Source organism: Leucoraja erinacea, chromosome 8 (assembly GCF_028641065.1).
Source record: "Leucoraja erinacea ecotype New England chromosome 8, Leri_hhj_1, whole genome shotgun sequence".
Lineage (NCBI taxonomy): Eukaryota > Metazoa > Chordata > Chondrichthyes > Rajiformes > Rajidae > Leucoraja > Leucoraja erinaceus.
Window position 1 is genome coordinate 40,972,576 of NC_073384.1, and position 25,561 is coordinate 40,998,136.

The following is a 25,561-nucleotide window of genomic DNA, read 5'->3' on the forward strand; positions in this document are numbered from 1 at the left end:
TGCGCACGTTTCTTGGCGGTTTTTTTCAAAGATGGATACTGATTACCCGAAGAGTTTCTCGAAGTAAATGTACGAGGAAAATACCAAAATAATTGAAAATGGCAGACCAACGCCGGAACTTAAAGAACTTCAACAGAGCAAAGGAACAAAAATAATTAGAACATTTAATACAGCTTCGTACAACAAGAAACAAAGAGGGAAGAATGGATTTTGTGTACAAATAAAATGGTAAGTAAATTTCTTTGAGCTATATGTTTTTAAATACTTTATTAAGAGATAGGACCTATTGAAGACAAATTACTTGATAAAAGTCGAGAAAACAATCTGCGCATGCGCGGTTTTCAAGATTTTTAAAAGCCACTGCCTACCCTGAATACTCACGGCACGTGCCTGCTGTGCACCAAGAAGATTGGGAAAATTTACCTTTGTTCACATCCGCACACTAAGCCTGCGAAGGTAGTGCAAGATTTGCCTGTCAAAGAGAAATATTTTTGCACATCACACCCATATTCCACATTGACTTGTTAGCACATGGTACCTTTTTTAACCCTTTACCTGTCTATGGCCTAATAATAATATACTATATTAAATCTTCCATCTACAAAGGATACAAAGAACATTTATTATCACATACACCAATTGGTGTAGTGAAATTTGACTTGCCATCCAGCACACAAATAAAGATAAGAATCAACATTAAAGAATTTAACAATAAACATAAAAACATCCCCCCACAATGGTTCCCATTATGAGGGAAGGCACAAAGTCCAGTCCCCATGCCCTTGACCACCCATAGTCGGACCTATTGAGGCCTCTGCAGTCCGTGCTATGGCGGCCCGATGTTTCAGGCCCTCTCGCCGGGTGATGATGCTCCGGCGTCGGGAGAACCCTCTCAGCGGCTTGGGACACCTGGAACGGCCGCTTCCTTACTGGAGACCGCGGTTTCCGAAGCCGGCAGTCCGCGCTGGATGGAGCTCCACCACTGGTGATCTCAGCGAGAGATCCCAGGCTCCCGATGTTAAAGTTCAGTGCCGCCGTCCGCGGCTGGCCGCTCCACAGTCCCGCGGCTCCGCGATGTTCACCTGCGGTCTCAGCATTCCGGAGCTCCAGCGCGGTGACCCGGGCAAGGCACCGCCCGCTCCGCTCCGCGGGTGCTGTAATGCAGCAACTCTACAGTTGCGCCATAGTGCCGCCCTTGACTGCTTCATGAATGGTGCTGGCTTTGTGTAGAGACTTTTTAACCAGTTTTTGTAATCCAACCCTGTCCTTATGTCCTTATGTGTCCTTTGCTGAAAAAATAGACCGATACCAATTCTGTAAGCATGGCAGCCAAACTTGTTTTATGTGGATAATGAGTTTATATTCTCAAGATTGAATAAGATTTTATTAAATTATCTTTCTCCTTTGTCAATATATTGTGGTAAAATAATAGCCTGTGATAGTACATGCATAGAATAAACAGTACTTTGACTAAAAAAGCTAGTAAATGCACCAAAGGTTACGGGGAAAAGATAGGAGAATGGGAATGGGAGGGAAAAACAGATCAGCCATGATTGAATGGCGGAGAAGACTCAATGGGCCATATAGCCTAATTCTGCCCTTGTGTCTTATGATCTAAAGATTAAGACTCAACAACCTACTTGAAGATTCGCTTCTTAATTTGTTTTTTGGAATTGCACTTTAAGCCATGCGGTCCCTCATCTACATTTTAATTATTTTTGCCCTCTCTGTCTGTCCCACACTTAGTCACGCTACCCACCTCTCTAAAACCGCGGCCCTTATTAGAATTGTGCAGCACAAAAGAAAGCCAACGAGACCATGGTGCCTGAACTAGTTCATTGAATGAAATTCCAATTAGTCTGTTTCCCCTTTATTGCAGGAGCTTTTCTTTTCAAGAATTTATCCAATTCCCTTTTGAAAGTGACCATTCAAACTGGTTCTATCATCCTTTTGAAGCAATGCATTGCAGATCACCGATTTAAAAGAAAATGTATTTGTCTAACTTCTACCATTTAGCCTATACTTACGGCCAATGGTTCATATTCAAAGTATCCTCAATTTGTGCTCTATTTGACTGATTGAAAGATATACCATGGAACCAGGCCCTTCGACCCAACAGATCCATGCCGACCATCGATCACGCATCCACACTAGTTCTACGTTATCCCACTTTTGCTTCCCATTCCTACACAAACGAGGGGCAATTTACAGAGTCCGATTAACCTATCAAACCTGCACATCTTTGGGGTGTGGGATGAAACCCGTGCGGATACAGGGAAAATCTGCAAACTTCACACAGTCGACACGCGAGGTTGGGATTGAACCTTGGTCTCTGGCGCTGTGAGGCAGTGGCTCTATCAGCCACACCACTGTGCTGGCTGGCTGTCTGGCAAAATTCTGTCTTCATATATGCACATTAATGAAAATAAATAGATCAACATTGCCAAAATGCAAGGCAATTCCATAATTATAGTTTCTCAACATAAAGTTATGTCCAAGAAAGAATCACAAACACGGCTCCTCATCTGTTCCTTGTACTCATTTAGATAGTTTTTATTTTTTAAATCATAAATTGTATATTACATTTTTCCTTGGCCAGATTGAATTAAATATGAGACTCGCTTTCCATCATTGCTCGCGTTTGAGGTAAAAAGAACCTGAGATTATATTAATTCTGTGTTACTTTGTGATACTAATTAAAGAGACATCTAAAGATTAGTTCATTGAAAGCTCTTGCTCATAATTAAATTAAACAGTCTAATTAACTTGAGAAACAAGGAACCGCAGATTCTGGTTTACAAAAGTGCTGGAGTAACTCAGCTAGTCAGGCAGCATCTCTGGAGAGCATGGTAAGGTGGCGTTTTGGGTCCATACCCTTCCTCAGACAGTGGGGCGGAAGAAGAATGCTGGAAAATGGGAGAGGCAGGACAAAGTGTGGCAGGCAATAGGTCGGCATGCAGCACAACAGGTTGTGTGTGGCCTCACTGGCAATGGAGGAGGTCCAGGATTGAATGGTCAGTGTGGGAATGGGAAGGGGAGTTAAAATGGTTGCCAGCCGGGAAATCCTTGGCAAACAGAGCACATGTGTTCAGCGAGACGCTTGCCGAGTCAATGATTGGTCACGCTGATGTACAGGAGGCTGCAGCGGGAACACCAAATGCAGTGGAAGAGGTGGTTTAGTCAGACTGAAATTGTTCAAAGCCATTGTTTTTCATGTGCTCTTCAATCCATGAGTCAGTTTGGAATCCAGTTGTTGGAAATGCTGTCATAGAATGTGCTTAGCCTGTTGGATTCTAGCTTTACAGTGGAGCGTGGGGATGTGCACATTGACAATGCATAAACACAAGTCCCTCAGTGGCACTTGTCACATTAGTGCCTTCAGCAGTTTGTCACTGCCACTCAGGACCTAGCTATGTCAAAGTGTATAGAACAATACGGCACAGAAACAGGCCCTTCAGTCCCCAATGTTTGTGCCGTACATGATGCCACTACCAACTCTTATCTGCCTGCACATAATCCAGATCCCATCATTCCCTGCATATCTATGTGCCTATCCAAAGGTCTTTAAATGCCGCTATCATATCTGCCTCCACCATCACCCCTGGCTGCAGGACCTGCCACTCACCACCCCCTGTGTAAAAACAAAAGCATAAACCACACATCATCTTTAAACTTTGCTCGACACATCTCCTTTTAACTTTGCCCCTCTCCCCTTAAAACTATGTCCTGTATCTGTTCTGACTGGCTCCCGTATCTCTGTTTCTCATAAATTCTGTCAGGTCTCCCCGCAACCTCCGGCATTGCAGAAAAACAATCCAAGTCTGTCCAATCTCTCCCTGATGCTAATGGCCTCTAATCCAGACATCGTTCTGGTAAATGCAGACATTATTCTGGTATCACCATCTAGAATTTAATTAACATGGCAGAAGTTTGGTTAATTATTATTGCCAAGATGGAATTAAAAACTTTTGGTTGCATGCTATCTAAACAAATCAGACAAATGAAAACAATAAGCCATACGCAAGTATAATAGCTAGAGTGAAGAGAAAAACACCAGTGCAGAATAAAATGTTCAATATTGTAGAGATGTTCCAGAAAAAAAAGTCCAATGTCTACAATGAGGCAGGTTTGAAAATCAGAACTGTCCGCTAGTTTATAGAAGGACAGTTCATAAGTACGGGGGGGGGGGAGCTGTTCCTCGTTCTGGTGGTATGTGCTTTCAAGTTTTTGTATCTTCTACCTGTTAGGAGCAGGGAGAAAGGGTGAACAGGGTGGAAAAAAAGTCTTGATTGGGTTGGCTGCTTTCCTGAGGCAGTGTGAAGTTTATTGTACTGAGATACAGTGAAAAGCTTGTTGCATGCTAACCAGTCAGCAAAAAGGCAATACGTGATTACAATTGAGTGTAGATGGAGTTGATGGTGGGGAGTCTAGTCTGTGATGGACTTGACTACACCACAACCCTCTACAATTTCTTGTCCTCTTGGACAGTGCTATTACCAAACCAAGTTCTGGTGCAGCCTGACATTATGCTTCCAATGGTGCATCAGTAAGAGTTGTTAGAGACATAACGAATCGCCTCAGTCTCCTGAGGAAGTTGAGGCATTGTGTGCTTTTTTTTGCCATAGTGGTTAGTCCAGGACAGATTGTTGGTAACAATTACACCAAGGAACCTAAAGCTCTCGATCATTTCCAAGTTGGCACCATTGATGCTGACTGGGGCATGTACTCCACCATGCTTCCTGAAGTCAATAACTAGCTCCTTCATCTTCTGACATTGAGGGAGAGGCTGTTATCCTGACGCCATGTTGCTAAGCACTCCATCTCCTTCCTGTACCCTGTCTCGCCATTGTTCACAATGCGTCCCACCACAGCAGTGTCATCTGCAAACTTGTAGATAAAGTTTGAGTAATTCATTCCTTTGTGATTTCATCACTGGATTAATTCCCGGGATTTGCACTTTGCAATTGCAGATAAAAATCAGTTGCATAATAGTTAATTGCAGTAAATTCTGTGGTCTTATTCCCAAAAGTTATTCTTTAATTAATGTTACAGAATTGCCAGTGATGGAAAACTAGAGTAGTCAACTACTTGCCTTTCTCATGGGACTTTCAAAAAGGGAAAAAACACAGCACCAAAATCATTTAGTTATCATTTCCCCTGTCCTGTATATTTAAGTAGACCAGGGCTGCAATCTATTCAGCCTCTGTTTTGGCGGATAGTCTATTGCATGGAAGTTGGAGGATCATATATTGAAGGGATAATATTTCAACAAAATGAATGTGTTTCCTCCCTCACACAGCCTTTACCAAACTGTGTCGTATGCAAGTCAGGAGATACGGATAATTCTCCATTGCACATTCATTGCGCCAATTTACCGAGGGAGCAGAATAAAAAGGATTCAGTGGACTTTCATGCAACTGTTTAGTTCATTTTTGATTAAAAGTGTAGGAGTATTGACTAATATCTATGTTGGCTATGTGCACAGAATAATATTTGATTTTTGTGCTGATATTTCACTTGCACAGTCCCAATCTTCAGTTCAGAGCTGGTGGCTGATTTTTCTCTCAAGATTCCCAAACAAATTAAATTTAATACGGATCGCATCATGTTCTTGAGCATCATTATCTTTGTATAACGCAGGATAAATCATTATTTGACTACATCCCATCTCCTGAATTAATTCACAAGACTGTATTGCTATGATTGGCCAAACTACAACTTAACTGGATGGCGGAAGTTATATTCCTTTTTTTAGCTGCGTAGGCTGAAGGAAATCTCCTTTATTGAGCCAACGCAGGCACAAGTAGGTTGACTCTGGAAAGCTTGATAAAGCCTTGGAAGATGTTTTGTGCAATATTTAGGGTCAACTCCCTGCCCAAACTCGAATGCTGCTCATTTTATTCCACAGGAAAACCAGCCAGGGGAAAAATTCAATCAGAGATGCAGATTAAGACCTGCATTTGTGTTGTGACTCCCTTTGGCTACCCAGTAACGAATCCCACCAAGCCAAGGAAAAGGTTGCTATTGGAGAGACCTGTCCAAATCAGATGGATGGTCAAAGTAAAGGTTTGTGTTTCACTTTCCAAGAGTGTGTTGTGCAGATATTTTCCTGGAATATGTTTGAAAGGCTAAGGTGAGTGATTACGTTATGAAAACCACTCTGCGGCAACACAGTGGGACAAATAATGAAACTCGTGGTAAGCACGTAGAATGAACATAGCGGGTACGTCAGAGCTCGGGACGTCTCTTAGCAGCTCGTAACGCTAATGGCAGGTACTCGGGAAACTTGGTAACTCATGAAGGTTTTTCAACATGTTGAAAAATGTCCACGAGTAAAATATACTCAGGATGTAAAAATGTGATACTTTTTAACTCTTAGTTATACCGTAGTAGGTCGTGAATTTACCGTGGTAGGATCTGGTGTCCTATATCACTTATTTCTGAGTTCCATTTCACAATATCTATCAGACATACAGAATGTTGCAAGGTAATATTTTGCCCAAACTCAGTTGTATCTTTCTATCACAATAAATATCACAAAATATGCTATTGTTTCAGCCACATTATGACAAAATATAGAATGTACGTTATTTGTAATCAGTCACCCCATCCCAGAAACAACAGAACCTAAAGAAGAACATTTGTTTTACTAATTTACAAGCATGTACCATACACAGTCCGTTGATCCATATCCAGCATAATGTTGTGATAATTGTATAAAAGGTCTAAGAAATTTGGTGTGGAATGATAATCCATCTTGGTACTCATTTAGGCAAGTCAATGGGAGCAGGAGAGATTCAGACACTGTATAATCCATAGCACCTCATTGTACAATTTCATAATGTGTACTAAATAACTGGGCTGACAGACCTTGGCTGGGAAGCTGGACCTCACCAAAATTGTTCCCAATTGGGCCCCGCACCCCCTAAGGCCGGCCCTGGATCCTGACTATGGATGCTGTCGGTATGGAGTTTATACGTTCTTCCTGGGACCGCGTAAGTTTTCTCCAGGTGCTCTGCTTTCCTCCCACACTCCAAAGACGTACAGGTTTGTACTTTAATTGGCTTCTGTGAATTGTCCCTGGTGTGCAGGATAGTGCCTGTGTACAGGTGATTGTTGGTCAGCGCACACTCGGTGGGCCGAAGGGCCTGTTTCCATGCTGTAAAGTTGAAAGAAAGAAAGAATCATGATAGTGATCCACATCAGGAAAAGGGATGTCATCAGATAATGAGTTTTCTTGCATTATCAAAATCAAATAAAACTTATTGATTTTCGAATGATTCAGTTAGAAGTTGGGAACAATGCTCGTTGGATAGTGCTTGTTACATCTAAAAACCATGGGGGTGGTTTACTAGAATGTTGCCTGGGTTTCAACAACTAAGTTACAGAGATAGGTTGAATAAGCTAGGTCTTTATTCTCTGGAGCGCAGAAGGTTAAGGGGGGACTTGATAGAGGTCTTTAAAATGATGAGAGGGATAGACAGAGTTGATGTGGATCAGCTTTTCCCTTTGAGAATAGGGAAGCTCCAAACAAGAGGACATTACCATAGTAATTAGGGACAGAAGTTTAGGGGTAATATGAGGGGGAACTTCTTTACTCAGAGAGTGGTAGCGGTGTGGAATGAGCTTCCAGTGGAAGTGGTGGAGGCAGGTTCATTGGTATCATTTAAAAATAAATTGGATAGGCATATGGATGAGAAGGGAATGGAGGGTTATGGTATGAGTGCAGGCAGGTGGGACTAAGGGGAAACATTTTTTTGTTCGGCACGGACTTGTAGGGCCGAGATGGCCTGTTTCCGTGCTGTAATTGTTATATGGTTTGATAGTTTGATGCTGGCTTACCATGTCCGGACACTCCAGGCACTTCAGGTTTTACATATGCTTGATTTACTTGTTTTTAGAATAACGCGCTGGCCTGATTTCTACATACCTTTAGAAAGGAGACGAGGAGGAATCTCTTTCAGGGCCTGTCCCACTTGGCATTTTTTTTTCGGCAACTGTTGCCGTCATATCAGGGTCGCCAAAAGATTTTGACCATTTCAAAATCCAGCGGCGACAAAAAAAATGTTGCGACTCTTGAAAAAGCACAGCGCATCAATACGTCATCACGCTGCGTCATGCCTCATAGCGCCGCAAATTTTTCGGTAACCTGATACGTCAGTCAATGATGTCAGCAGTCGCCGAAAAAATCGGCAAGTGGGACCGGCCCTTTAGTTAGAAGGTGGTGAATCTGCAGAATTAATTGCCACGGTTGGCTGCAGGGGTCAAGTCATTGGGTATTTTTAATGCAGAGATTGACAGGTTCTTGATTAATACGGTGGTCAGGGGTTATGGGGAGAAGGCAGGAGAATGGGATTGAGCGGGAAAGATAGATCAGCCATGATTGAATGGCAGAGTGGACTCGATGGACCGAAAGGCCTAATCCTGTTCCTATGAGTTGTGAATTTATGAAATATATCGCTAAATGTACGTACTCGCATTTTCACAATAGCGTGCCCAAATTTATGCTGTGCAAACTTGTAAAACAGCTTTGAAAGGTTTTCTTGTAAGTTGAGTTTTGCTTAGCAGAAAACTCAAATGATTGCCTGCAGCTATTAGATTATAGGATTAAATTATCCACCCTTAGGATATATTTTTCCACTCACAGAGCAAACACGAGTAATTTTCTCAGTCTTATACTCCAATGGCTGGCATCATGCATTTCAGGTAAAGCATTATGCAGGGGGGGGGAAGCTTTATATTGTTGTACAGTGCGATTTACCCTCATTTATTTCAATTGGCAACGTAGTCACATGCGGTGCCTGGCATATGTTTGATTTTTTTTAATTTATTCTGCTTTGCAAGCCCTTAACCCCCACGTAAAATGTGAGATGCCCGTCTATCACTGTGTCACATCTTGCGTGAATGGTTCCACCATGAGGGAGGTGAGGGAGGGGGAGGATTTAATAGGAACCTGAGGGGTAAGTTTTTACATACAAAGGGTGGTGGGTTTATGGAACAAGCTGCTAGAAGAGGTAGTTGAGACAGGTACTATTGCAATGTCTAAGAAACATTGGGCAGGTACATGGATCGGATAGGTTTGGAGTCAAATGGGTCAAATGAAGGCAGGTGCGACTAGTGTAGATGGGACATGTTAGCGGTTGTGGGTGAGTAGGGTCGAAGGGCCTGTTTCCACACTGTATGACTCTACGACTCGAAGTTAATGATCCAGGAGTGGCAATTATGAATCATCGGTCTTTGAAAAAAGCAGATGGATCTCACTTTCCACTTTGGCATCTGAGATCGATCGTCAGTGGAGGGAACTGACTTTGCCTTGTCGGTTTCAGCTTTCGTTCCCCGGGGGAATCTCGTGACTGGCAGAGGCTGAGTCACCCAGGTTAAAGTATATGATTGCATGTGCTTAATCCACGGCATGACTGAAGCCAAAGGAGAAGGTTTGTCATAGAGCAGAAAATGCTGGAAATACTTAGCAATTTGTGTAGCGTCTGTGGAGCGAGAGCTAGTTAATGAGCTGAAGCTCATTGCTCTTTGGTCCCATTGTTTTGAGCATTGTCTGTGTGTATGTTATGGGCCATTATGCACAGGGAAGTTGTGAAGTTAATAAGTATAAATAGTGGTTTTCAGGGTTATGGGGAGAAGGCAGGAGAATGAGGTTGAAATGGAAGGATAGCTCAGCCATGACTTAATGGCAGAATAGACTTGATTGCCAAATTCTGCTATAACTTATGAACATGAATAAATCCATTCCTTGTCTACATGCATTCTTTTGTCATATTCATATCACAGGAGGAGAATTAGGCCATTTGGCCCATTGTGTCCACTCTGCCATTCAATCATGGCTGATCTATCTTTCCCTCAAACCCCATTCTACCTTCTCCCCATAATCTTTAACACCCTTTCTTTCGTCTGGCTGTATGGTAATTTGCATATCACTGTACCTTAATTGGTGGGGAGGAGGGGGGGGGAGAATAAACTGGAGGTGAAAAAAAGCAGAATAAATAAGTCAGCAACAGATGACCTGAGGTTTGTGGGCACCAACCTTCCTGAGGTCATCTGTTGTCGGCCATGATTTGTTCCAGCCTTTACTCATTGCCAGTTTACTCCCCCCGCCACCCCTCCCCCACCTCTACATTCAGTCTGGAGAAGGGTTCCGACCCAAAACATTACCTGTTCCTTTTTTCCAGCAGTGCTACCTGGCAGGGTGAGTCACTCCAGTATTTTGTATCTATGTTTGGTGTAAACCAGCATCTGCAGTTCCTTCCTACCCATTGAGTTTTGAGTTTAGTTTATTGTCACATGTACCGAGATACAGTGAAAAATGTTTGCATGCTAACCAGTCAGCGAAAGACAAAGCATGATTACAATCAAGCCATCCACAGATACAGGATTAAGGGGATAATGTGAATAATGTTTAACGTAAGATGGGAGTGAAGCTTGCTGCGTACTCATTAATAGCAGTAACAAAAATAGAAACGACACAAGCAACCTTGATTCTAAGGCTATGGAAGGTGCTGCCTGTACGTCAAACAAACTGGTGAGCAAGCCAGGCTTCTATCTAATATTGCACTTGAAAAATAGCAGCACTAATGCCAAACTCTCTCATCAGTGTTTGGAAATGACAACTTGCATTAGCATCTGGACTAGTGCTTGAAAAATGTGGGCTGATATAAAGGAGAGTGTTGTTTCTAAGCCAGCACTGACATCTTCAGAATTCCAGGCCCTGTCTTGCTTACTTTCAAAAGGATTTTTTTCCATGTTTGTGAAATTCAATTTGTGCGGAGTTTGTATCTTTAGTTTAGAGATGGAGCGTGGAAACGGGTCCTTCAGCCCATCGGGTCTGCGTCGACCAACGATCACCGTGCACCAGTTCTATCCTGAATATTAGGGCCAATTTACGGAAGCCAAGTAACCTACAAACCTGCACGACTTGGAAGTGTGCAAGGAAACCAGAGCTCCCAGAGAAACCCCACACAGTCACAGGGAAAACATGCAAATGCCATGCAGACAGCACCTGTAGTCAGGATTGAACCCAGGACTCTGAGGCTGTAAGGCAGCAACTCTTACTACTACACCTCTATGAAACCCCAAATGTCCTTGTAATGGTGTGAGCTTGCCGCTGAAGCTCAAGTTTCTTCCCACATTCTGATTGTGTGGGTTGCTAGGTTAGCTTGGCTCTGTAACTTGCTCCTAGTGTGCAGGAGTGATGGTATCTCTTGATGTTGGTCTCTGTCATTTATCTGCACACATACCGTTTTGCCACAACTGGGCAGTTGTGTGGTGGAACCGAGTGAGACTCCAAGAAGGGCCAAACCTCTAGTAATGTCACCTGTCCATGTTCTCCAGAAGCCTCTACAGTGGCGCACCAGAAGAGTTGCTTACAGCGCCAGAGGCCTGGGTGCGATCCTGACTATGGATGCTGTCTGTACGGAGTTCGTACATTCTCCCTGTAACCGTGGGGGGTTTCTCTTGGTGCTCCGGTTTCCTCCCACACTTCAAAGACATGCAGGTTTGTAGGTTATTTGGCTTCTGTAAAATTGGCCCTAATGTGTAGGATAGTGTTAGTGTACAAGGTGATCGCTGGTCAGCGTGGACTCGGTGGGTCGAAGGGCCTGTTTCCGCACTGTATCTCTAAGGAGAGGAGATGAGGAGGAATTTCTTTAGTCAGGGGTGGTGAATCTTTGGATTGATGAGTTCTTGATTAGTAAGAGTGTCAACGTTTACGGGGAGAAGGCAAGAGAATGGGGTTGGTAGGGGAAGATAGATCAGCCATGTGTGAATGACAGAGTAGACTCGTTGTACTGAATGGTCTAATTCTACCCCTTTGACATATTCCACCACGTTGTCCTTTTTTTGGTAAACCAGCATCAGCACTTCCTTGTCTATATCAGCAGTATCCCAGATTTATGAGCGTCCTCCTAATGCACTTCACCACCCATACCAACTTGGTACTTTAGGGTCATAGTGTCATAGGATCATAGTCATACAGTGTGGAAACAGGTCCTTTGGCCCAACTTGCCCACGTCGACCAACAGATATCATCTATACTAGTCCCACCTGCCTGCGTATGTCCCATATCCATCTACACCTGTCCTAGAGTAGGGAAGATTCAAACAAGGGGACATGACTTGAGAATTAAGGGACGGAAGTTTAGGGGTAACATGAGGGGGAACTTCTTTACTCAGAGAGTGGTGGCTGTGTGGAATGAGCTTCCAGTGAAGGTGGTGGAGGCAGGTTCGTTTTTATCATTTAAAAATAAATTGGATAGTTATATGGACGGGAAAGGTATGGAGGGCTATGGTCTGAACGCAGGTGTATGGGACTAGGGGAGAATACGTGTTCGGCACGGACTGGAAGGGTCGAGATGGCCTGTTTCCGTGCTGTAATTGTTAAATGGTTATATGGTTATCTATGTACCGTTCTAATATTTCATAAACGTTGTTATAGTACCTGTCTCAACTAACTCCTCCAGCAGCTCTTTCCATGCACCCTCCACCCTTATATAAAAAAAGTCACCCTTCTGGCTCCTATTAAATCTTTTCCCCCTCGCCTTAAACCTATGTCCTCTGGTTCTCGATTCCCCCACTCTTGGCAAGACGCACTGTGTGTTTACCGGATATATTTCTCTCATAATCTTACACACCTCTGTAAGATCACCCCTCATTCTCCTACACTCCATGGAATAGGGTCCAAGCCTGCTCAACCTCTCCTGATACCTCAGGCCTTCAGGTCCAGGCAATGTCCTTGTACACCTTCTCTGCATCCTTTCCAGCTTGATTATATCTTTCCAATAACATGGTGCCCAAAATTGAACACAATAATCTAGATTTGGCCCTTGTATAACTGCAACGTGACCCCTAACTTCTATACTCAGTACTCAGTACAGACTGATGAAGGTAAGTGGAGTTCTGATTTGCTTCTGAATTCTGTAGAGTTTCAGAGAAACTTATTGAGCCCTCTGCCAGCCAAGCTTCAGGCAAGGTACCACAAAGTTCCGATCTTCCCGAATGTCCCAGATAGCTTTTGACAGAAGCCATAAGACTGAGAGGTGGTGAAGAAATGTACTTTGGCCCAGAAGCACAAAAGTGAAGCCAGGAGTCACACTACACCTGAATCGGAGGGAGAGGTTGGCTCACCAAAGAGCCAGAGTTAGTGAAGGAATGTAGATTTATGGAGTGAGGGTGTATAGATCTTGGTTCATTGCTGGACTTTCATTTTTAATGGTTTAACTTTGGCTTGCTTGGGATTCGCTTAGATGTTGGCAGAATCTGGCATTAGCATGTCCAGAAATCAGGATTGGGAAATCAAAAAGACTTTCCATATGGATTTGGAGTGATTGGGGTTGCCAAATCAACCCCTGTCATTTTACTGCGAGGGGGGCTGCAGAACAGGGAGTGTTTGCATTTTCAAATGATGGGGAACTAAAACAAGACATCAAGTCAAGTCACTTTTATTTCTATAGCACATTTAAAAAACAACTCTCGTTGGCCAAAGTGCTTTACATTGGTGGAGGTACTAATGTTGTCCCACCTCATGCAGAACAAAACAGGCACAAATGTACTTTTTCCTGTTTTAAACTAAACTTCTGTGGGTCCCTTTTTGTGCGTTTTCCAAGGATTAAAATCATTTATCAATTGCATGTTATCAAATGCATTTGGTAAGTTTAAAAAAATAACATTCTTGGCAGTTTTCTCAAAGAAAACATTTTGTTTTCCCCAAAGTTTTGTACATCTGCCACAATGTGTCGTGAACTTGCCAAAAATAATTTTGAATAATTTTCCTCTTTTTTAAGAAAGAGCATCCACGTGGCAGAAAATTAAATTCACCAAATTGGAGAGATTGATTTGATTAACACACAAGTTCTATGTTATCCCACTTTTACATCCACTCCCTACATACTAAGAGCAATTTACAGCGAAAATTAACCTGCAAATCTGCACATATTTGGGATGTGGGAGCAATGGAACACCCGAAGCAATGGAGCATCACAGGAAAAACGTGAAAACACCACACAGACAGCACCCAGGACTCAGACAGATAGGTCTCTATTCCTTAGAGTGCAAGAGGATGAGGGGTGATCTTATAAGGTTGTATATAATCAGGAGAGGAATAGATCAGATAGACACACCATGTCTCTTGTCCAGAGTAGGGGAATCAAGAACCAGTTCCTTCCTGCACCTATGTTCGTGGCCATGAGTTCCAGACAAGATGAATAATGCTCAGCGCTTTGTACTGAAGTAAGGTCCTGACTTTGTTTTAGTTTAGTTCATTGTCACGTGTACCGAGGTACAGTGAAAAGTTTCTGTAGCGTGCTAACCACTCAGCAGAAAGACTATACATGATTACATTCAAGCCACCCACAGAAGCATTATAAAGAGAATAACGTGAATAACATTTAGTGCCAGATAAAGCCAGTAAAGTCTGATCAGAGATAGTCCGAGGGTCTCCAATGGGGTAGATAGTGGTCAGGACTGTTCTTTAGTTGATGGTAGGATGGTTCAATTCTCTGATTACAACACTCGCTGCAAGTTCAGACCTCAATGAGCAACAGATGTTGCCACATCTGTCCCTGTTCTCTGTTGTGGAGCTACATGTGGAGCCCAGCTGTGGAGCCTGGTCTTGTTGGGATTCCCCTGCACCCTGCTGGGAAATTGCCCCTCGAGGCACGCCTCACCAATCCTTGGAATGAAGAAGCAACGCATTCTCATTTTTTTAATTGCTTTCAATCTTACATGAGTCTATAGTCATTTTAATTATTTGCATTGCATAGTTTAGTTTAGAGATACAGCGCGGAAACAGGCCCTTCGGCCCACTGGGTCCGCGCTGACCAGCAATCCCCGCACATTAACACGATCTTACACACATTAGGGACTATTTATATATACACCAAGCCAATTAACATACATACCTAGGCGCTGCAAGCGCTCTAAGGCAGCAACTCCACTGTGCCGCCCTAGGTTTCTGGGTTGCTGGAGCAACTTAAAAAGTGTGACTTTCGTTAGTCGCTTGGCCACCCCTGGTCATGCTCTCATTTCATTTCCTGCCATTGGGAAGAAGGGGGTGGCATGGTGCTGCAGCGTTAGAGTTGCTGCCTCACAGTGCCAGAGACCCAGGTTCGATCCTGACCACAGGTGCTATGTGTACGGGGTTTGTACGTTCTCCCTGTGATTGCGTGGGTTTTCTCCGGGTTATTTGGTTTCCTTGCACACTCCAAAGACAAGCAGGTTTGTAGCTTAATTGGCTTCAGTAAAAACATTGTTAATTGTCCTTGGTGTGTTGGAGAGTGCTAGAGTAAGGGGTGATCTTGGTGGGAGATCAGTGCGGACTAGGTGGGCCGAAGGCCTTGTTTCCATGCTGTGTCTCTAATGTCTAAAGAAGGCACAGGAGCACCTATGTGTGTAAAAAAAAATTACCCCTCAAGTTCCTATTAAATCTTTCCCCTCTCACCTTAAACCTATGCCTTCTGGTTCTCGATTCTTCTACTCTGGGCACTCGGGTGGCTTTCAGCCCTTCTGATTTATAAAAATAAAGTCACATTTGACTTTCCAGTTGGGGATTTAAGGGAACTGATTCAAATGAATTGATAGCTATTAAGAAAAAGTTTAGGGGGAAGTATAATGAAGATGTGCTGAGCAGGTTTTATTTTACACAAAGTGGTGAGGATGTAGAACACACTGTCAATATCACCAACAACCTCAGGACCACCCATATTGAAGCAACGACCAAGAAAGCACACTGATGCCTCTACTTCCTTAGCAGGCTTAGGAGGTTTGGCATGTCCCCTACAACTCTCACCAACTTCGACAGATGCACCATAGGGAACATTTTATCAGGATGCATCACAGCTTGGTTTGGGGACAGCTCCATCCAAGACTGTAAGAAATTGCAGTGAATTGTGGACACAGCCCAGACCATCACACAAACCAACCTCCCTTCTATTGACTCCATTTATACTTCATGCTGCCTCGGCAAGACCAGCAGCATATTTCAAGGGCAAGTCGCACCCTGACCACTTCCTCTTCTCCCCTCTCCCATCAGGCAAAAGGTATAGAAGTGTGAAAATGCTCACCTCCAGATTTGGGGACAGTTTCTTCTCAGCTGTTATCAGGCAATTGAATCATCCTACCACAACCAGAGAGCAGTGCTGAACTACTAACTACCTCTTTGATGATTTTCAAACTATGTTTGATCGGACATTGCTGGCTTCACCTTGCACTAAATGTTATTCCCTTATCATGTATCTATACACTGTAAATGGATCGATTGTAATTGTGCATTGTCTTTCTGCTGACTGGATAGCGCGCAACAAAAGCTTTTCACTGTACGTCGGCACATGTGACAATGAACTAAACTGCCAGGGCTGGTGGGGGATGCAATAGTGATGTTTAAGAGACGATTGGATAGACACATGGAAGTGCAGAGAATCGAGGGAAATAGATCATGTGCAGGCAGATGAGTTCAGTTTAACTTGACTTCATGTTCAGCATAAACATAGTGGGCCGAAGGGCCCATTCCTGTGTTGTACTGCTCGTTTTTTTTTAAAAGCCCACTTGTCCATTTCATAGTTGTTTTTATTTAAGAATTATTTAAGAATTCTGTTCCCTGAAATATTATTTGCTCAGTCAATAGTGAACAATTATTTCCCATTGACTTTCTGAAGAGGTTCTTGAAATGCAATGCATGTTTTAAGCTGGCACTTGATCATTAAGCTTTCACTGAGATCCAGTGAAGAAAGCCTTTGATCCTCGTGTTCTATTTGCCGATGATGTGCCTGAGGATCTCAAGCTTGTTCTCAGCGATTCGAGCGGTCTTGGGGCCTACTGTAGCTTCTGTTTCTTTTTATTTGAGTCAAAGCTAAGCCCAATTTAACTTTCAAAATTAGAGTAAATGGTGCAGTTATTTTTTAAATGCTCCAATTTGCAAGTGTTTCAAGTTGACCTTTTGGCCATGCCATTAATTGCTGCTCTCTTTTGGATTCACAGCAAAGTCGGATCAAGAATCTCAGGAAGCTTTCTTGTCTGGAACACACAAAAGGTAATTTTTTTTCTCAGACTTCTGATCATAAATAGAAATCTCATTAAGCAAACTGTTTCCCCTTGGTGATCTGTTTAGAAACTAGCCCTGAATATTCAAAACTGAACTGTCATCTGGAAAACAAAATGCATTATTAGCAGACTATTAATGTTTGTGCATCAAAGATTGCATGGGTTTGCAGGTGTAAGGGATCAGGGAGACCATTTTTCCTTTCTATCTCCCCAAAGTACATCAGATATCCGAAATGAAATTCTTGTCCTGTGCTGCATCCAAGATTTGCTAATTGCTTTAAAGATTGTATCTCCTTTCAGTTCAAACGCTGGTGGTGTTTATCTTGGAAGAGCTGGCCATTGATGGCAAAAGTCCTGAGTGTGGTAACAGTGTGCTTCAATGAAAGAGTTGGGATGAAAATTAGTTCAAGTTTTTTTTTGTCTTCATTGAACTGTGTAGAAAAAGTTGGGAGATGGAATTTTTGAGTGAAATTATCAAGACGTTTCCTCGGTCTCGTTGCTTCCCCATTGTGGAAACTTTAGTATGCCAAAGGTTAAGATTGTCGTACATCGCAAAGACCTGTGGACGTTCTTTGCGTACGGCACAAGGTTCTTGATGGACATTCTTTGCATATAGCACAAGGTTCAACACATTGTGGTGCTTCCCGGTGGTTAGGCCACTTACTATGCGAACCCTCGGCCGTCACGTGACTGGGTAATTGCGGGAAGGAGTTGTCACGAGGTTTAGGGGTGTGCCCCAGTATAAGTATTGAGCCCCGGGCCAGCCTTCCCCCATTCGCGTGTGTGTTGATCTCTTTACTTCAACAATAAAGATCTTTTTGATTCGCCATGCGTGGCTTGCTTATTCACCCGCCATATTGGTGACCCAGACAATCCAAACCAGTCATTTTGGATTTCAACGATGTTTGCAGCCAACGATCAACCTCAACAGCCCGAGGTCGCTGACAATCCGGCCCAGCAGAAGGTTGTCTACCTGAAGCTGCCCGTGTTCTGGACATCGCAGCCCCAGGTGTGGTTCCAACAAGCCGAGGCCCTGTTCCACGTTCGACGCATCACGGTCGATGACACCCAGTACTACTATGTGGTTGGCGTGTTGGATCAGGAGACGGCCGGTCGCCTGGTCCCTTAACTACGCACGCCGTTGGATCAGAACATATACACGGTCCTTAAAGCGCTGCTCTTGCGGACCTTTGGGCTCAGCCGCCGAGAACGCGCAGTGCGGCTCATGCACATGGACGGCCTCGGCGATTGCAAGCCATCGGAGCTTATGAGCAAGATGCCCACCCTCATGGATGGGCATCGGCCTTGCTTGCTCTTCGAACACGCTTTCTTGGAGCAGATACCGGGCAACATTCGCTTGCTGCTCGCCGGTGAGGATTTCGCAGACCCCCTGCTGCTAGCTGAGCGTGCGAACAAGCTATGGCAAACCAAGCAGTAGGGGGTGGCTCGATCAATCGAGTATGGGCGTTGCCTTGGAGGGCCCAGAAACCAGGCTCTACATCCACCGGTGCAGATTTCCTCGGGCCCCAATCCAGGTCGGTGGATGTGCGGGGGCAACGCCTCGCTCGTCTACCCTTTCGATTTCATGCCTCCGGTTCTGGGGTGGGTGTAGGGGGGGGTCCTGTGGCGCCACCCGGTGGTTAGGACACTTACTATGTGAACCCTCGACTGTCAGGGGTTGGGTCACGTGACTGGGTAATTGCAGGAAGGAGTTGTCACGAGGTTTAGGGGTGTGCCCTAGTATAAGTATTGAGCCCCGGGTCAGCCTTCCCCCATTCACGTGTGTGTTGTTCTCTTTACTTCAACAATAAAGATCTTTGAATCACCATGCGTGGCTTGCTTATTCACCCGCTATAACAATATGGATTGAAAAGCATGTACTTTTATTGGATATTTGTGTTTTTGAGAATGTATTATTGGTGATAAGAAATTAGAGAGTGCGCACAATTTGAAAATTCTGTATAAAAGCAGACAGTTCTGCGTAGAGTTTCAGAGCAGTACGGTAACTGGGATTGTGTTGCTCTCCTTGGCACAAGTAAATAAAGTTCGTCTGGAAAATGAATGCAAGTTGTCAGAGTCCATTTGATCGGCGACACCATCTTGTGTCTATTTTTTTTCTTCCACTTGCACTGGTCTGTTTAGAGATACAATGCAGAAACAGGCCCTTCGGCCCAACGAGTCCGTGCCGATCAGCAATCCCTGCACATTAACACTATCTTGCACACGCTAAGTTTCTTAACAGGCGAACTAACATGACAGCTTCAAACCTATCTATTTGGCCGCCTGGACTTAATGACCAATTCCAGTTCTGTACGACAAGAAAGGAACAGCAGATGCTAGTTTACACAAAAGGAGACACAGTGCTAGTAATTCAGCAGATCTTCTCTGGAGAACATGGATAGGTGACAGTTCGGGTCGGGGTCCTTCTTCAGACCTTTTTAGAGGGATGTGGGCCAAATGCAGGCAAATGGAACTAGCTTAGATTGATCTTAAGACGGGTCACAACCTGAAACGTCACCTATTGGGCTGCACAATGGTTCAGCAGAAGAGTTGCTGCCTTACTACGCCAGAGACCCGGGTTTGATCCTGACAATGGGTACCGTCTGTACGGCGATGGTACATTATCCTCATGGGTTTTCTCCGGGTGCTCCGGATTCCTTCCACATGCCAAAGATGTACAAGTTTGTAAGTTAATTGACTTTGGTAAAAATTATAATTGTCACAAATGCCTTCAATAATGCTAGTGTAAGCTGGTCAGCACGGACTCGGTGGGCCGAAGGGCCTGTTTCCTTGCTGTAACTCTAAACTAAACCATCCATGTTCTCCAGTAATGCTGCTTGACCCACTGAGTTTTTCACTGGAATAGGCATTATGTTTTGCTCCAGCAATTTGTGTCCTTTCTGCTGTCTAAGTGCTATACAGGGTAGGCCTGCCTACTGGCCTTGTTATTTTCACTGTCCCATTCAGCTATCCACTCCGCCCACTCCTCTGAATTCTATCATAGCTCTGAGCTGAGTTGGCCAATTTCAACTGGTTATAGAGAGACGACTGGGTGGCTTATTAGTGTAGCCTGCAGTGCTGCTGCCCCACAATGCCAGAGACCTGAGTTTGATCCTGATCTCGGGTGTTGTCTGTGTGGAGTATGCACGTTCTCCCTGTGACCACATGCATTTCCCCTGATTTCCTCCCACATCCCAAAGACATGCTAGCTTGTAGGTTAGTTGTCCTCTAAATTGCCCAGAAGATCGAGAGAGTGGATGAGAAAGTGGGGTAACATAGATCTGGTGTATGGGTGATTGATGGCTGGCATGGACTCTGGGCCGAAGGGCCTGTTCAGACCTTAAGACAGAGGAGCAGAATTAGGCCATTTGGCCCATGGAGTCTAATCTGCCACTCGATCATGGCTGATCAATTTTTCCCTCTCAACCCTATACCCCCAGCTTCTCTCCATAACCTTTGACGCCCTTACTAATCAATAATTTCACAATCTCCACTTTAAAAACACCCAATGATTTGGCCTCCACCGCTGTCTGCAGCAATGACTTCCACAGATTCATTACTCTCTGGCTAAAGAAATTTGTCCATCTCCATTTTAACTGTTCTCTCTGGTTCTAGACTCCCATTGCTGGAAATATCCTTTCCACGTCCACTCTATCTAGGCCTTTCTATACTGTATTTCTCAACTGAACTAAAGACTGGGTTATCTTTGTCTATTGCTCAGTAACATGGCACGCAATGGCCATCCTGGTGAAGCATGCCTCACATTCAGGCAATTTGACGTGGAGAATAATAAGAATCAAGGATGGTATATGTGTGTGTATATACATTAACACATTGAACTTTTTTTTTCTCGTGTTTATTATATTGATTACAGTATACTATGTTTACATATTCTGTTGTGTTGCTGCAAGTAAGAATTTTATTGTTCTATCTGGGACATATGACAATAAAACACTCTTGATTAAAGAGGTTGGTCTCGACTTGTCCGTGCCTCGTGCTGGCAATGAAATAATGTAATAAAAAGGAACTACAGATGCCAAAGATACACACAAAATGCTGGATTAACTCAGTGGGTCAGGCAGTATCTTTGGGGAAGATGGATAGATGATATTATGGGTCTGGACCCTTCAGACTGGAGCTGGAAATTCAGCTGGACATGAAAACCTGTTCAGTCAGGCTGAAGAAGGATTCCAACCTGAAACACCACCTGTCCATTCCGTCCACAGATGCTGCCTGACCCACTGAATTCATCCAGCACTCTGTGCTATTGACAAGTGATGACTGGCACCATTTTAATTATACCTGGCCATTGAGTTCCCAAGGTATTGCTGCCTTTGGTACCCAAGGGAACCTACACATTCCCTGTTGCAGGTGAGGGACAAGGGAGGAAGGTTCATCAGTTTAGTTTGTTGTCACGTACCAAGATACAGTGAAAAGCTTTTTTAATTGCGTGCTAACCAGTCAGCAGAAAGACTATAATGATTAAAATCAAACTGTCCACAGTGTACAGATACATGATAAAGGGAATAACATTTAGTGCTAGATAAAGTCTAATAAAGTCTGATTAAAGATAGTCTGAGTATCTCCAATGAGGTAGATAGTAGCTCAGGACTGCTCTCTAGCTGTCGATAGGATGGCACAGTTGCCTGATAACAGCTGTGAAGAAACTGCCCCTGAATCTGGAGGGGTTTTTTTGCGCTTTTGTAACTCTTGGTGGGAGAGGGGACAAAGAGGGAATGATTGGGGTGAGACTCATCCTTGATTATGCTAATGGCCTTGCTGAGGCAGCGTGAAGTCTAAACGGAGTCGATGGATGGGATGTCTGTTTGTGTGATGGTCTGGGCTGCGTCCACAATTCTCTGCAATTTCTAGCGGTCTTCGATGGATCTGTTCCCAACCATGCTGTGATGCATTCCAATAAAATGCGTTCTACAGTGCATCTGTAGAAGTTGGTGAGAGTTGTCGGGGACATGCTGAACTTCCTAAGCCTTCCAAGGAAGTAGAGGCATTGGTGTGCTTTCTTGGCCATTGTTTAATTATGGGTGGTCCAGGATAAGTTGCTGGTGATATTTACTCTTTGGAACTTGAAGCTTTCAACCATTTCTACCTCGGCACCATCAATGCATACCGGGGTATGTGTCAGGCAAACATTAAGGAGAAACATAGCTAAATGAATATTGAAGAGACCGGGGGTTGGGGTTGGGGGAGACGCTGAGACACTAAGCAGAACTAATTAATGTAAGCCTCCAAAGGAAACTTGTACTTTGTACGCTGTGGCATAGACAGTTCAAGCAGGATGAATACATGAAAAGGCTGGGTTAAAAATCAGATAACCATGATAGATCAGTCAGCAGCTGTCCTCCTGGCTCCGTGGCTAATATGTTGGAGATTTATCACATATGTTTTGTATGGCTCCATGACAACGGAAGCAGATCAGGTACACTTGATGGGTACAACTGTCATGTCTCCTTTCTAACATTTTTCTTTGTTTGATGTGAGGAAGGAGGGCTAGTTTTATGTATTTGCAGAAATATTTTTTACTGGGTCTACTTTGGAAATGATGTGTCAAGTTATTTTAAAGACGGTGGCACGGTGGCGCAGCGGTAGAGTTGCTGCCAACAGCGCCAAAGACCCGGGTTTGATCGTGACTATGGGTGCTGTCTGTACGGTGAATTTGTCAAACAGTGGGAGTGGAAGTGAATCACTCTATGGTTCAATAGTACTTTATTGTCACATAGATAAAGTGAAATTATTTTTTATTTGCATGCATTAGAAGGCGGCACAGTGGTAGAGCTGTTGTTTTACAGCGCCAGAGACCCGGGTTCAATTGTGACTTTGGGTGCTGTCAGTACGGAGTGTGTACACGGTGGGCCGGAGGGCCACTTTCCGTGCTGTACCTCTAAAGACTCCAAAGTTCAGTAACAATCTTGCTATACATTAGGTACAATCATGCTTAAGTTCAAGAGTGTAAAATAGTACATTACACTGAGACAGTACACAAGAGTTGCCATGTTTCTGCCACCATCCTGTACTCTTTGAATTGAACCTAATATTTTATAACAATTGCAGCCAGAACAATCAACTGGCAAGATCTCTACTCAAAAATATTGGTCTAACCATGCATATAGTCTTCATTTCTATTGTCTCCTCAAAGCTCCTCTTACTTTCATGTATTAAACCATTGCATCCTGATCCAAAGCGTGATGCTGCCTGACCTGCTGAGTTACTCCAGCACTTTGCATCTTTTTTTAAATAAACCAGCATCTGCAGTTCCTTGTTTCTGCACCTCATTCCTTGGTTGATGGCTAGACTGAACTTTGAAAGTGGAAGTTCCTACTGTTGAGGATGATTGGCTTTTGTTGAGATAGAACAGGGCAGCACAGTGATGCAGCGGTTGCTGCTGCCTCACAGGGTCGGAGACCCTGGTTCCATCCCGACTTTGGGTGCTTTCCGTGTGGAGTTTGCACCTTCTCCCAGTGGACGCATGGGTTTTCTCAAGCTGCTCCAGATTCCTCCCACATTCCAAAGACTTGCAAGTTTGTAGGTTAGCTACAGGTTAAAAAATGAGGTCAAAACTCTTGCCCTGGAAACAAGGAACACTCTGTCGGTCAGGAAGTGATAAATAGATAAAAGGAAGCAATTATGCAAAAAAAGGATCTGCAGATGCTAGCTTACAAAAACCGACACAAAGGGCTGTAATAACTCAACGGGTCAGGGATGTCATCAACATGAATAGATGACATTTCCAGTTAGGACCCTTCTTCAGACATGTAATTAGATATGGGTAGGAAGTAACTGCATATGCTGGTAATGACAGAAAATGCTGGAGTAACTAAACGGGTCAGGCAGCATCACTGGAGAAGAGTAGGTGACATTTCAGGTCAAGACCCTTCTTCACACACCAGAAATGCTGCCAATATATTATTGTAGTATTTTGTGTCTATAATTAGATATGTGAGTGAGATGGGACCAGAAATAGAGGGGGAGCAGTGGGAAGACCATTTTATTCCAGTTGATTGCCTAAAATAATGTGGTCAACAATGTTAATATGTTTGTTGATGTAGGAAATGTTTTGGTTTCAATCGGTTATTTATTTTCCTGAATACTGTTAGCACAAAGAAAATTGGAAGAAGCAGTGCTTGATTACTGTTGTAATTCTATAAATATCATTTGTAAATTGTTTATTAAACCTTTCGGCCTATTAGAGAACATGAAAGGGAGTCAGAGGTTATCTTTGGGCACATTATTGCCCAGAGGGGTGTTAGAGATTTGTCGGGTTGATTTCAAACAAAATGGAGATCATATGGCCGATGTAGGTGTTAATGTTGTGTGAGGAAGATTCTTTAGTCAGGGCTGTAGTAAACAAGGAGGCTGCTAGGATATTGGATGAGATGAAATGGATTGAGAGGTTTTGTTTGGTTTATTGTCACGTGTGCTGAGGTACAGTGAAAGGCTTTTGTTGCATGCTAACCAGTCAGCGGAAAGACTAAACATGATTACAACTGAGCCATCCACACTGTACAGATACATGATAGAGGGAATAACGTTTAGTGCAAGATAAATCCAGTAAAATCCAATCAAAAATAGTCCAAGAGTCTCCAATGAGGTAGATAGTAGCCCTGGACTGCTCTCTACTTGTTCAGTTGCCTGCTACTGGCTGGGAAGAACTGTCCCTGAATCTGGAGGTGTGTGCTTTCATACTTCTGTACCTCTTACTTGAGGGGAGAAAAGCAAGTGGCCAGAGATACAGGTGGTTCTCAACACCAGATCACAAGGTTCTCAACCTCCTTCCTGTACTCCGTCTCATCGTTATTTGATACCCGGCCCACAACGGTGGTGTCGTCTGCAGAATTGTAAATTGAATTGGATTTGTTCTTGGCTGCACAGAAGCCAATTAACCTACAAACCTGCACGTCTTTGGTAATATGGGAGGAAACCAGAGCACCCGGAGAAAACCCACACAATGAACAATGGGAGAATGAACAGGCAGCAGCCAGAGTCAGGATCGAACCAGGGTCTCTGACGCTGTAAGGCAGCAACTCTGCCACTACGCCACTGTGCACAACTTGAAATCATTTTTGTTTGATGTCGCAGAACATTTATGAGAACAGTTTTCGGTCAGTATCAATTTTTGAAAGGTATTTGATAAAGTGACACAGGTAGGTGTTAGCAAAATTGAAGTCTGAGGTATTCAAAGTCATGAAAAGTTTGTAGATCAGCAAGCAAAGATAGGTGGTCTCACCATCCACGCCTCCAAGGGCAGCTGTGGGAGGCATCCCCCCTGGGGCATGAAGGTTGTCGGCCTGGAAAGGAGAGAAATGTTCCTGTCCCACTTAGGAAACCTGAACTCTGGAATCTTTGTGCCCCACCCAAGATTTCCGTGTGGTTCCCAGAGGTTGCAGGTGGTTGCCGGAGGTTGCAGGTAGTGGAAGCAGGTAGGGAGACTGACAAAAACCTCCGGGAACCACACGGAAACCTTGGGTGGGGCGCAAAGACTCCAGAGGTTTCCGTTCAGGTTT

General features: G+C 43.8%; 1 protein-coding gene across 1 annotated transcript in view; it reads left to right on the top strand.

Moving 5' to 3' along the window:
* The window catches only part of fmn2b (formin 2b), a 359,438-nt gene that overhangs the window by 252,637 nt on the left and 81,240 nt on the right, over positions 1-25,561 (top strand). Inside the window, 1 exon segment of the mRNA XM_055639562.1 lies at positions 16,980-17,031. Coding sequence (XP_055495537.1) covers positions 16,980-17,031 — 52 coding nt within the window.